The sequence below is a fragment of the Prosopis cineraria genome, unplaced genomic scaffold, assembly GCF_029017545.1.
Source record: "Prosopis cineraria cultivar Desert tree isolate PC_DT_omini unplaced genomic scaffold, ASM2901754v1 PC5, whole genome shotgun sequence".
Taxonomy (NCBI): domain Eukaryota; kingdom Viridiplantae; phylum Streptophyta; class Magnoliopsida; order Fabales; family Fabaceae; genus Prosopis; species Prosopis cineraria.
The window spans coordinates 10,778,209-10,790,194 of NW_026555336.1; the positions used below are offsets into that span (position 1 = coordinate 10,778,209).

Consider the following 11,986-nt stretch of genomic DNA (forward strand, 5'->3'; position numbering starts at 1 on the left):
AAATAACACAACATGATCATAAATCAATAATATTTTAAATTATGATTTCATAATTTATTAAATATAGATGGATCTTGGTCAAATAATTAAGTATGAATAAATTCAAAAGTATTTGCATCTGTATTTATAATTATCAATGTCTTTTTAAAAATAGTAGTCTCAAATTATATTATATATCTCTATATATGAAGGATAAAAAATGAAGTTGATTTTAGTATTATCTAATTTTTGAATTTTTCTTTTTGTTTTAAAAAAATTTAGCATTTTTGTATTATATTTATACTTGTTTGATTTTTTGAAAACCATTCTAGTTTCTTGCTCAACTCCAGTTTTCAATTAAACAATGATTTAATTTCAATCCAACTTGACACAATCATGAAAATGTTTTTTTTTTTTCATCTACCAAGCCATTAACAATTCTAGTCAAGCATCCAATTAGTTTGACCATCTAGTTAGTCTGATTCTTGAACACTGCTTTTTTTTTTTCCTTTTTAATTCATGCTTTAAAAGTAGGGTAGGCCTAGAAAGTTATTTAATTTTAGACTATTTTAACAATTTAACTACCCGTTTAATTAACGTCTAATTGTTAGAAGTGCCTTCTAGCTATCTATGATAATATACATTATCCCAACTTTTTCTAATAAATTTAAATACGAGTAGGTTTAGAAGACAAAGTGCTACTCCCTTTGTTAAAAATATAAGGCATTTTTTTAAAAAGTTGGATGTTAAAAAATGTAAAGTATTTTTAGTCTTTTGAGATATAATCATTGCCTTTTTTTTCAAAAATGTCCCTATTGATAATGACTTTATATTTATTATAGAATGTTTAATAGGGATGAATATAAAAAGATAAGATTAGTTTAAAAGTATGTAACTATTTTATTTAGTGTAAAATTCAGTTAAAAATATTTTACATTTTAGAATGGAGGGAGTATATGATTTTTCATTGGGAGAGTATCATTTAGGGCCATGGGGAGAGAATTTATAACATGAAAGGCAAAAGCATTATGAAATTACATATTAGCATATGATTGTTCATATAGTGACAACAACTCATCAAAAATTAACAATGGCCATGGAAAGGTTTCGAAACTAAATTTATGACATATATATTATTTTTTAGCATAATATTGATAATTTGTCAATAATAAAGAAACAAGTTGGATTTGAAAATTAACAACTCATTTTTTAAATATTGACAACTCAAGTTCAAATGTATTAACAATTGATTGTTTAGATATTAACGACTCACCTATAATTATTGAGAGCTCAGCAAAATGCTTGCTTGGAAATTATACTTATAATATATATATATTATTTTCCATTATATATTTTGAAGGTTTAGCTAACCCAATAATCTTTAATATTTTTAGGGAGCCAAAGGGTATTGGGTTCAAGCTCCCTTTGGCCATTGTCCATAGTTGACCACCATTAACGTCACCATTGCTAGAGCTTCAACAGCCAATAATGGTGGTCAACTAGACGGTAGTCGATGGTATTTTAAAAGAAAAACATACGAGGGCATTTAGGTAATTAATTTTTATAATTTAATTACATTTAAAGATTTTGGGCCTATCATGTAATTTTAAAATGTTTCAGGCCCTTCATGTAACACTAAGCAAACGGGCTACAAACTAGCTCATAGGTTAGCACTTGTAGGTTGGCATTTTGACAGGTTGGGTTAGGGTTAGCTTACCAAATAAACAAGTTGAAAAAACCTAACCCAACCCATTAACTAGCTAATTGGTGAACCCACAAGCCAACCCACAAAATGCACTTGAATTCTTTTTTTTTTTCTAGAATTATTTAAAATTTACATAACATGTACATTTAAAATTAATCTAATTTTAGTCCACAGTTGTCATAAATAAGTGATAGTATTTATAAGTATATTATAATTAATAAAATCTAATCACGTACACGTGAAATTACATTAAGCTAATATCAAAATTAAAATTTTGTAGATATACTAAGCCAGGTTAATTGGTTAACTGACACTACTCACACGTGTTAGTTAAAAGGAATTCATTGCTTCATAAATCATTGGCTCTTTTTTTGTTAGGTAATTAATTACACGTTAATAGCATGTTAGTTGAAAGGAAAGGAAAAAAAAAACAAGAAGATATTTCTTCATCCCTGTGAAAGAGTCAGGCACATATATATAATATAATGTCTCAATATATATATATATATATATATTATATGATAATGATTTCCAATTCACAACTCACGAGTCACAAGTGGCTGTGTACACAATTCCATTGGTTCTATATACAATTTTCTCTATATTCCTACCTGAATAGAAAATTTAAGATTCTTAGGCAGTGTTTAGGATTACAAACATAAAAAATTTGCCAAGTCAAACATGTGGGCTAGTGAACATGATTTTTTTTTATTTTTTTTAAATTGATTAGTGAATTAGCTTGTTTAACTCACACATTTTCATTGTTAAGTTAAAAAATTGGCTTATCAACCCAACCAATCAAAATTGACAGACTAACCACTGGCTTCTCAGGTTAAGCCCATTTACTAAGCTTTACTTTCATGTTATAAATTCTCTTCTAGTGATCTTGAATACTATTTCCCCTATTTCATTTTTTTTAAAAAAATTAAGATTATTATTTACCTCTAACTAATTTCTTTGATTCAAGAAATTCAGTAAAATGTGATAGAAGCATTATATAATTTGATTTAATTTAACTCAATTAGTGGCAAAAAAAAAAACCTAACTCAATTAGAATGGAAACCAAAGGCTGGTCGGGATTAAAAAGATTAAAGGTTAAAAAAGAAAAAAACAACGGCCAACAAATTACAAAAAGCAATCGAATTGTGTCAGTCAAGCCACAGAAGAGAGGGGCAGCTTTATCTTGGGCTTTTTCTTTTCTTTCTTTTCTTTTTCCGTCCTCTGACATCTCTTCCAATCCCCTTTCATAGTAATGATTCAGCAACGACAACATACCCTCTCTTCCTCTCCCTCTTCCTCCCTTCTCTCTCACACGCACCCACGCCAAACCCCACACGCTTCTTCTCTTTCTTCGCGTTTCCCAATTCTGTGTTCCTAATCAGACGTGCTGCAGAAAGTTGTGCGTGTCTAATCCCGGTAGAGTGGTCCTCACTCTCATCCTCAATAACCTCCTCCTCCAATTCATTCCTTGCTTTTGTATTTTTCGCTCTTCCATTTTGGCTTTTTGTATCGGAAAATGCAAGAAGCTGGACTGGGAATTATGAGTGGGGATTTGAGAGGAGAATTGTCGCCGTCCGGCGAGCTCCTCCGGCAGCTTAAGGCAGAGATAGCGACACATCCTCTCTGTGGGCAGCTTGTGGCGGCACATGTCGGTTGCCTCCGCGTCGCCACTCCGATCGATCAGCTTCCTCTTATCGAGGCTCAGTTACCGCAGTCTCATCAGCTTCTTCGTTCTTATGCCTCCCTTCATGCTCATTCCCTTTCACCTCAAGATCGCCAGGAGCTCGACAACTTCCTCGTACTGCGATTTTTCTTTTCAACTTCCATAGATTGATTTCGGGATCTATATGCTTCATCTCTCAAACTTCAATTTCTTACTCGTTAGAGGTTAAACCGTTAAGATACTCTTCAAGAATCAAATAATCAATCATGACAGGAGAAAATCATACTTCGCAACCCTTTTTTTTTTTCTTGGGGTTAATTTTGAGGCTAAATAATTTAATTATTTCTTATAACAAATTTTGCAGGCACAATATTTGGTAGTGCTGTGTAGCTTTAAAGAACAGCTACAGCAGCATGTCAGAATTCATGCGGTGGAGGCTGTTATGGCCTGTCGTGATATTGAAAACACCTTACAAGCTCTCACAGGTATTCTTCCTGTAACTTTTGGTGCTTGTTTCATTTTCATTTCTTTGATTTTTGTGATCAATGATTATGCCATAACATTAACAACTGCCGCTAACTTAAAAAGGGTAAAAAATATTTGTCCATATTTAACCTCAATATTTAGTGAAATCATTTTTATGGTTAATTGAGTGGTATTGCGTTATTTTGATACATGACATCAATACAACTTATAACTTACTGATACAGAATTTTTTATGAAAGTACAGTATAATATTTTTTTTCTTGATCAGCAGTGCAGTATAATTTTTGCAGCTTTTGTCTTCACGCATTTAGCATGTTAAACAAATACTGTATAATATTTTAATAGTACAACAATAAAATGAATCAAATCGTATATCTAGAATCTGTATAATTTTTTGTGGGTTCTGGGTATGTCTCAAAGGATAGTGGCATTATCTGGACGAATGTGTACAGAATATATGGGCTTATGGGAAGGTCTCTTAGTGGTCTATAGTTTGGTGGAGAGCGATATTCCCACAGCATTCTCAACAGCCTATATTTTCTGTTCAAGAAAGTAGCTTTCATACAGTGCATTTTCTGTTACCGAGTTGCGTGAAACTTCAGAATTTATACATGTATAACATTTGCAAACTACACTACTTATCAGTTATAATAATATAACTTAGTTATTCTTCGGACTTTGTATAAATACATGAAAAAGTATTTTTAATTTGACTGACTGTTTTATTTGATTGCATAACGATAAAACATAAATTAAATATCTGCAAATCCATAGTGTTAGACTGTTAGCCTTTTGCTAGTGTACGTCATTTCTGATTTTGGTGAAAACTGTTGATGTGTCCTAATTTGTTTTGGCATCATTGAAACTTTATTTTGAGAAGATGTTGTGAAACGTACGAAATAGACCCAAATATTTTTCTCGTTCGTCAATCAAAATCAACATCAGCATCAACGATAGCCACTATTCCTGATATGGTAGTATTGCTACCTCTGTCAGGTTATCACTATCTGTTCATCGGGTAATGGAAGTCTCATTATAGAATTATAGGCAATAAATGCCTTTTAAGGATGTAAACTAAAAAGAGGTTTTTCATGTGATTTTGGTCAATTTTACTCTTCTTTTTCTGAATAGAAAAGGCAAGTACAAACATTTGAAGCAATAAACCTAATAAACACGCTAATCCTGGGGATTATGCGCCACTGCCCCATTGTCCCATGTTTTGGTCAGTTTTACTGATCATTAAAAAGGATCCATTTCTTCAAGTGTGTGTGTGTGTGTCTATATGCTGGCATCAAACATTGCATAATTCATTTAGATGAAATGTAAATGCAATTTTTTTATAAATAAATTGCTCATTCTGCTTTGTGCAACTTTTTTTTCATTTTTTTAAATGACTTTCTTGTAAAATGTACATTTTTCAAAATTTTTAATACCTAACATTGTCAATAAATTGTTTATATATAATAGAACAAAACTTGATTGTGTATTTACCAAATGAAGCAACTTATATGTATATATAGGTTGCTACATTTTGTAAATAAATAGCAACATATATATAAACATTCTTTTATGGTTACCGATTTCATTCATGTGCTCCCCTATTTCAAATTCATTTCAATTGTGTGATATGTTATTTTAAGTGGAAATTTTCGTGTTTCATGAAGTAATATGCGTTTGCCCCAGGACATCACTATTCAGTTTTGATACTTGAAAGTGTCAAAGAAAACTGATTTTTTTTTTTTTTTTTACTTCTCCTTCTCCTTCTCCTTCTTCTCCTTCTTCTTTTAACCTGGACAAAACTGAAGTGAGGTTTAAACCATTGCTTAATAAATTAGGAAGTTAATTAGAAATGTTTTAGTATCATGCATTTTTGTGTCTATTTTGTTGTAGCATCATGGTATATATGGATCACATACATAATATGGTTAGCTGACACGCATCTGACTTTTTTTAAGCCAATATGGCAACTTAATATAAAGAGATCAGGAGAGAGAGAAGGAGAATATGAGAAAGAAGTTAAGAACTGAAGTCAAATGCATAGGATTGTATTCAACTTGATTTTAATTGATAGCTCATAGGTATGCTCTTATTGGAGCAATATCCCATTCAAGGCATGGTTAGGCATTAATTGTGGGCATATTTTTCAGCGGGTATTTGAATTTTGGTTTGCCATGTTGCAAGGGAGCAGCCTCTTCCATTAGACTCAACTTTATTTTCTTACATCAAAACATATATAAAAATATCTGCCTCTAGGTTTAAAGTAAAATGAGCAAGAGATATTATTTCGTTGACCTGAGGGATATTTTTTGGGATTATAATAAAATTACAAAAAAATGCAAAGAATGTCCTTTATTTAGAGGGTCAAACAATTTAGGTATAAAAAAAAAGAGGGTCGAACAATTTATTCTCGTCAACTTTAGGTGGCTAAAGATTTCCAAACTTTTAGTTTTGTAATATAACTCTTAATCCAAAACCTTATTTCTAATATTGACTATATATGTAAGCCAAGTAGTTAAACTAGAAAAGAAAGAGGAATTGCAAATCCAAATGACCAAACAATGGCCATTTGCCCAGTCCAGATAGAAAAAAATGTGAAGGGAAATGAAAAGGCAGTCATAGGTTGTTACTTGGGATGACAGGTTGAATAGCTATTGAAATTGAGGAGATTAAATTACGCAGCTCTCAAAATTGAGGAGATTCTTTTTCAATTTTGGCCTAATAGGAATTATATTCTATATAGGAGATCTTTGGCTGTACAGTGTCAACTATAAATAGCTTAAGCCTTCATTGATAAGGATGACATATACAGATATACTACACACCCCCATCTGGCAAAAAGGACGTCTACTAGTTAGATTGGCTTTTTATGTCTTCCACTTTTGTTTGATATAAGTGGCAAAGCTTGGTTGTCTTCATACTTCTGGTTTATTTGGGACTAAAATTAAAACTTTCTCATCAATTATGTCTTTTTCCAAGGGAATCTGAGATAAGGTTGAGAATAATTAACAATCTGCATGCCTCACCTTTATCGTTATCAATCATTACAATTAACAATACTAATACCTGCACGAAGACGGATGGTCTAGGAATTCTATCAATGCAATCATATATATACTTTTAATTCTAAGATACGTGTCAGGTCTGGTGCACTAATCTAGTAACTCTAAGCATGTGTCTAAACGTTATAATTTAGGAAAAGCAATCATAAGTTCCTTTAGTTTCATTGAGTTTTGCTTCTAATTTTTGTATCCTTTTCAGTGTTTTCAGTATTTATAGTTTTAACAATATTGAGTGACATTTGTCACTTAAGTTCCTATAGTTTCAATCAAAAAACTATAGGGACTAAAAGCAAAACTCAATAAAATTATATGGATTAATGATTGTGTTTTTCCCATAAGTTATAATCATATGATAAAAGATAAACTTGACTTGCTGTGGTTGATAATTATTTGGAGCAAAATATGATAGAAACTTTGCAAAATATGGGGTGAGATGATATATTTTTTTTTCCCCGGTGATCGTTTACATATATCAGGAGTGACTTTGGGAGAAGGAAGTGGGGCAACAATGTCAGACGATGAAGACGAGTTGGCGATGGATTTCTCAATGGATCAGTCTGGCGTTGAAGGGCATGACATCATGGGTTTCGGTCCATTACTTCCTACAGAATCTGAAAGGTCTCTGATGGAAAGAGTTCGTCAGGAACTAAAGATAGAGCTGAAGCAGGTCATTTTAATTTATTCTCTGAAACCAGTCTTGTTTATTATACGGTTCTAATCACTTCCTTTAAAACAGTGCGAATTGATTAACCTGGTCTAGCATGCATGTGCAGGGATTCAAGTCAAGAATTGAAGATGTGAGAGAGGAAATTCTAAGGAAAAGAAGAGCTGGGAAATTACCAGGTGACACAACTACAGTGTTAAAGAATTGGTGGCAACAACATGCTAAGTGGCCCTACCCAACTGTAAGTTTTATCAACAGCAAAGTGCGAATATTAATTGACTATGACCCAAAATTAACATTGCCATGTTATTCTTGCCAGAACATAACCAGAGAGTCTTGGGTTTTGGTTCTGATCATTTAATGATATATACAAGTAGTGACTATTTGATATGAATCACAACCTATTATACTTTTCAGGAAGATGACAAGGCGAAACTTGTGGAGGAGACAGGGTTGCAGCTGAAGCAAATTAATAACTGGTTCATCAACCAAAGGAAACGAAACTGGCACAACAACTCTCAGTCTGTGACCTCTTTGAAGTCCAAGCGCAAGAGGTAGACTTCGCTTGATGCATCTATATGGAACAACTAAGGCCGATACATATATAAACTAGTAGTTTTATAATAATAGCTCAAGAAAGTTCATATTTATAAGCTTTCTGCATTACTTATAGGAAAGAATTAAGTGTTTTTGTTTTTTGGGTGTGAAAGTTAAGTGGTTATTTTTCACTGTGGTTGTAAATTGTTTACTGCGTGTCTGACCAGTTGAACAAGAAATATTGTATATGTTGCTTGAAGGATTCACAAATCTATTTAAAGGCTCTAAGTTCTGGATCAGCACGTACGGCGGGCATGTATTTTCCAGTTTCGTCAGTCTTTTGGGCCGTTCAATGAGAATTGAGAGGAATGAGAATGCTTTTTTAGTTTTGGGAAGAATGACAAAGATATTTTAAAAATATTAATTAATTCAAATTATGTCTTAAGTATTAAACTTTAAAAATTTGTATGTCTATCTCTTAATTTTATAAATGTGTTATGATGAATTTATAATTTATTTTTAAATTTTAATATGGTTGAAAAATAAAAAAATTATTTTTTTATTAAAATTTAAAATACAAATTACAAATTTATCATAATAAAATTAATAAATTAAAAATTAAATTATAAATTTTTAAAATTTAATGCTTAAAATTTAATTTAAATTAATTAATCTTTTTAAAACCTTTCTGTCCTCCCTTAGTTTCGTATGGATGAAAGAAAGCAATGATTAAGATGGAGGTGATGATCAGTTACCTTTACAGGGCGCTCGAGAATGCGGCTTCTTTTAACTTTTTTTTTTTTTTTTTGAGTAAAAAGAATGTGCCATTTTATTATTGTCAAATCCAAACTAATAATTCAGAGAGTGGGTAGCACGGATTGTGGCATAGTGCGATTATTTCCCTAGAAACATTGCGCCTTTAAATTTTCAACAGCTTGCGCGACAAAAGATCCTTAAGGAGCATTTATGGCAAGCCAGAAAGAATGATATTACTTGAGACATTTTGCAATCTTTTCTGTGATAGATTTAAATTTTAAAATTTAATTTATACTACATTTATTTTATTTATAAACCACTTTTAAGTGTCTCATCACAGTTAACATGTTAAATTATAAGTAAAATACAATAATCTCCCTTCAAGTTTGTTAATATTATAGAGACTTCTTTTTTGTTTTCAAAACTTACATTTGAATCCATTTTTTAAATATTTTTAGGAATATTCCTTTTAAAATTCTAAATTTCTTTCTTATATTAAATAAAATCTGTGACAAAATTTAAAATTATTTATTTGTTCTCATTATCTAATGTATTCTCTCTCCTCTTTTAAAGAATATTATGATTATATTTTCATAAACATTTTACAAAATATTAAAATTAAGAAACGTAAATTATATTAAAATTAATAAAATAGATATAAATTATATTAATTAATTTATCTCTCCTTATATTAAATTCCTAACTCTTTTTTCAAATATATTTTCCAATTTTTTTTAATTTTTATTCATGTAAGTCTGAACTATTATTTTTGTCAACTTACATATTTAAAATTTAAAAAATTACGGTATAAATAAGTTTGTATAAAACAACTCTTAAATTTATATAGTATATAAATAAGTTCATTTATATTTAAAATTATTTTTCAACTTATATACTATAATTATCATTTGAAAACTTCAATGACTTTTGGACAACATTTATGTTAAATAGGAGAATTTTAGTTCAAAATATATTATTTAATGGCTAATTAATTGTTGGATGGAAATAAATGAAATCTTTAAAATAGAGGAGATATGCATTATGTAAATTTTGATTTCAAATTAGGTTTGTATAGGTTTTAAAAATAGAAGGGAGGTATTTGTAATTAAAGTAAAAATAGAGGAGAGGTTAGTATATTTTAGTCTCAACTTGTTAATGTTATCTAAAACCTTGAATAAATGTTAAACCTTAATTTTGATAATGACAAGTTAGAAAAGATTTATGTTTAACAGTTAGAAAAGAAAAGTTATAATGCTTGAAAGCTATTTTCTTAAATCTATTTTTGTATATTAAAAACTTTCATGTGATTATTGGTGTTACTTTCAATATCTTTGGGAATTTAACCCCCTACTGGCTGTATTCCTTGTGTTACTTCCAGAACTGAGATTCTTAACTTGCTGTTTTCTCATGTCTGTGCTTTTCACGTCAGTACCTAAACTCTATAATTGTTCATACCAGAACTCAGCTCTTTATTTGTTTTTCATCCTTTCAATGCTCCATATCGGAATAATATTCTTGTCTCTTCTGGAATTTAGACATTTTAACTTGAGGTTGTGCTTGGATGGATGAATTTGGGTTAAAAATTTGAATTTGAAATCTCACATTTAAAATTTATAGATTCTAAATTCTTTGTTTGGATGATATAAAAGTTTTCAAATCAAATATTAAAATCTTTTGTTTGAATCTTAAGTAAAATTTTAAATTTTAAATTCTATGCTTGAATTTGAAAACAACTCAAACAATGTTGGTAGTTGAATCCTAATCAAAGTTGATGATATTTGGACAGCCAACTTCCATTGAAACTGGATCGCCAGCAACAACTAGGACCAAATGGCTGACTTCCACCAAGACTAGACCATGAGCACTGATTGGGACTTGACCGCTAGCACCAACTGGGATAGTAGTGTAGGAAACAACAAGGACTGGACAGCTAACTTTCACAAAAACTGGACGGCCAACACTAATTGAGGCTAGAGTTCAGGCGACCATCAGGATTGGATGGTTGACTTATACCAAGACTTGACAATTGGCATTGACTAAGGCAAGACCACTAGCGTCGACCAAGACAAGACCACCAGTACTATCTAGAATTGGATAGCTTCCTGTGATTGGGATCAAACGACCTGATCCTACCTTGACTGGGTTTAATGACTTCAATTAGGACTGGACCGTCAGTGTTTTGTTCTCAGTCAAGGTTATTGGTTCAGTCTTGATCATGGTGGGAGCCTGTTGTCAAATCTTGGTGCATGCTATTATCTGGTCCAAGTTGGTGCTGGTTGTCCTACCTTAGTTGATGCCAACAATCTTCTGGGCTAGTGTCAGTGGTTTGGTCTTAGTGGAAGTCGATTGTCCAATCCTGATTGTCACTTGAACTCTAATGTTAGTCTGTGTTGAAGGTTTAGTCCTGGTTGTGCTGATGGTCTGGTCCTGGTCAAGGTTGCCAGTTCGATCCTGTTCACAATAGGATCTGGCTATTTGATCTTGATCGCAAGCAGCTATCTAGTCTTGGTTGGTGCCTGCAGTCTTATCATGGTTGACACCACTAGTCTTGTCCTATTTTGTGCGAACAGTCTTGTCCCAATTGAAGTCAGTCATTTAGTCCCAATTGTCACCTGCATTTTGGTCCCAATTGGTGCTAGTGGTTCGGTCTTGTTAAAGGTTGGCCATCTGATCTCAATTAGTACTGGCGATTCGATCCTGATGGAAGTTGGCCGTCAGGTCCCGATTGGTGCCAGCTGTTCAGTCCTAGTCATAGCAGCCTAGTCTTAATTAATAGTGGCGTTGGTCCTAGTCGCCGCTTGCAATCTGGTCATATTCAATGCAGCCAACGAGCTAGTCAAATTACAAAAAGGTTGAGGTAGGATTTGAAATAATAAGAGTTTAAAAAAGATTTTAAATTATAAAGAGTATAGTACTTGGATTCCATATATTTTTAATTATCTAAATAATGAATTTGACTTAAATTCAAATCCTTATGCTTCCAAACATAGTATCAAAGTTTTCTTTTCTCAAAGCTACTTCCTATACAAATCCTTATTTCTTCAGGAACTAATGTTTCTGTCATTATTTCTAATATTTGTATTTGTTAAAACTTGATTTCGTGAACAAATTCCTTGTTCATACCGAAACCAAGAAAG

General features: G+C 31.6%; 1 protein-coding gene across 1 annotated transcript; it reads left to right on the forward strand.

The window, feature by feature from the left end:
* Positions 1–2,879: 2,879 nt before the first annotated feature.
* LOC129312167 (homeobox protein HD1-like) lies at positions 2,880–8,392 on the forward strand. The gene is made up of 5 exons (XM_054954788.1): positions 2,880–3,482; positions 3,712–3,832; positions 7,369–7,559; positions 7,666–7,797; positions 7,974–8,392. Exons 1-5 carry the CDS (start codon positions 3,201–3,203, stop codon positions 8,112–8,114), a joined length of 867 nt encoding a protein of 288 aa, XP_054810763.1. The 5' UTR covers positions 2,880–3,200; the 3' UTR covers positions 8,115–8,392.
* Positions 8,393–11,986: the final 3,594 nt, after the last annotated feature.

What these genes read in the sequence shown, in the direction of transcription:
- LOC129312167 (XM_054954788.1), top strand. Translation starts at nt 3,201, where the DNA reads ATGCAAGAAGCTGGACTGGGAATTATGAGTGGGGATTTGAGAGGAGAA. An exon ending in CACCTTACAAGCTCTCACAG is followed by an intron (nt 3,833 to 7,368) that starts GTATTCTTCCTG and finishes TACATATATCAG; the next exon opens with GAGTGACTTTGGGAGAAGGA. An exon ending in TAAAGATAGAGCTGAAGCAG is followed by an intron (nt 7,560 to 7,665) that starts GTCATTTTAATT and finishes ATGCATGTGCAG; the next exon opens with GGATTCAAGTCAAGAATTGA.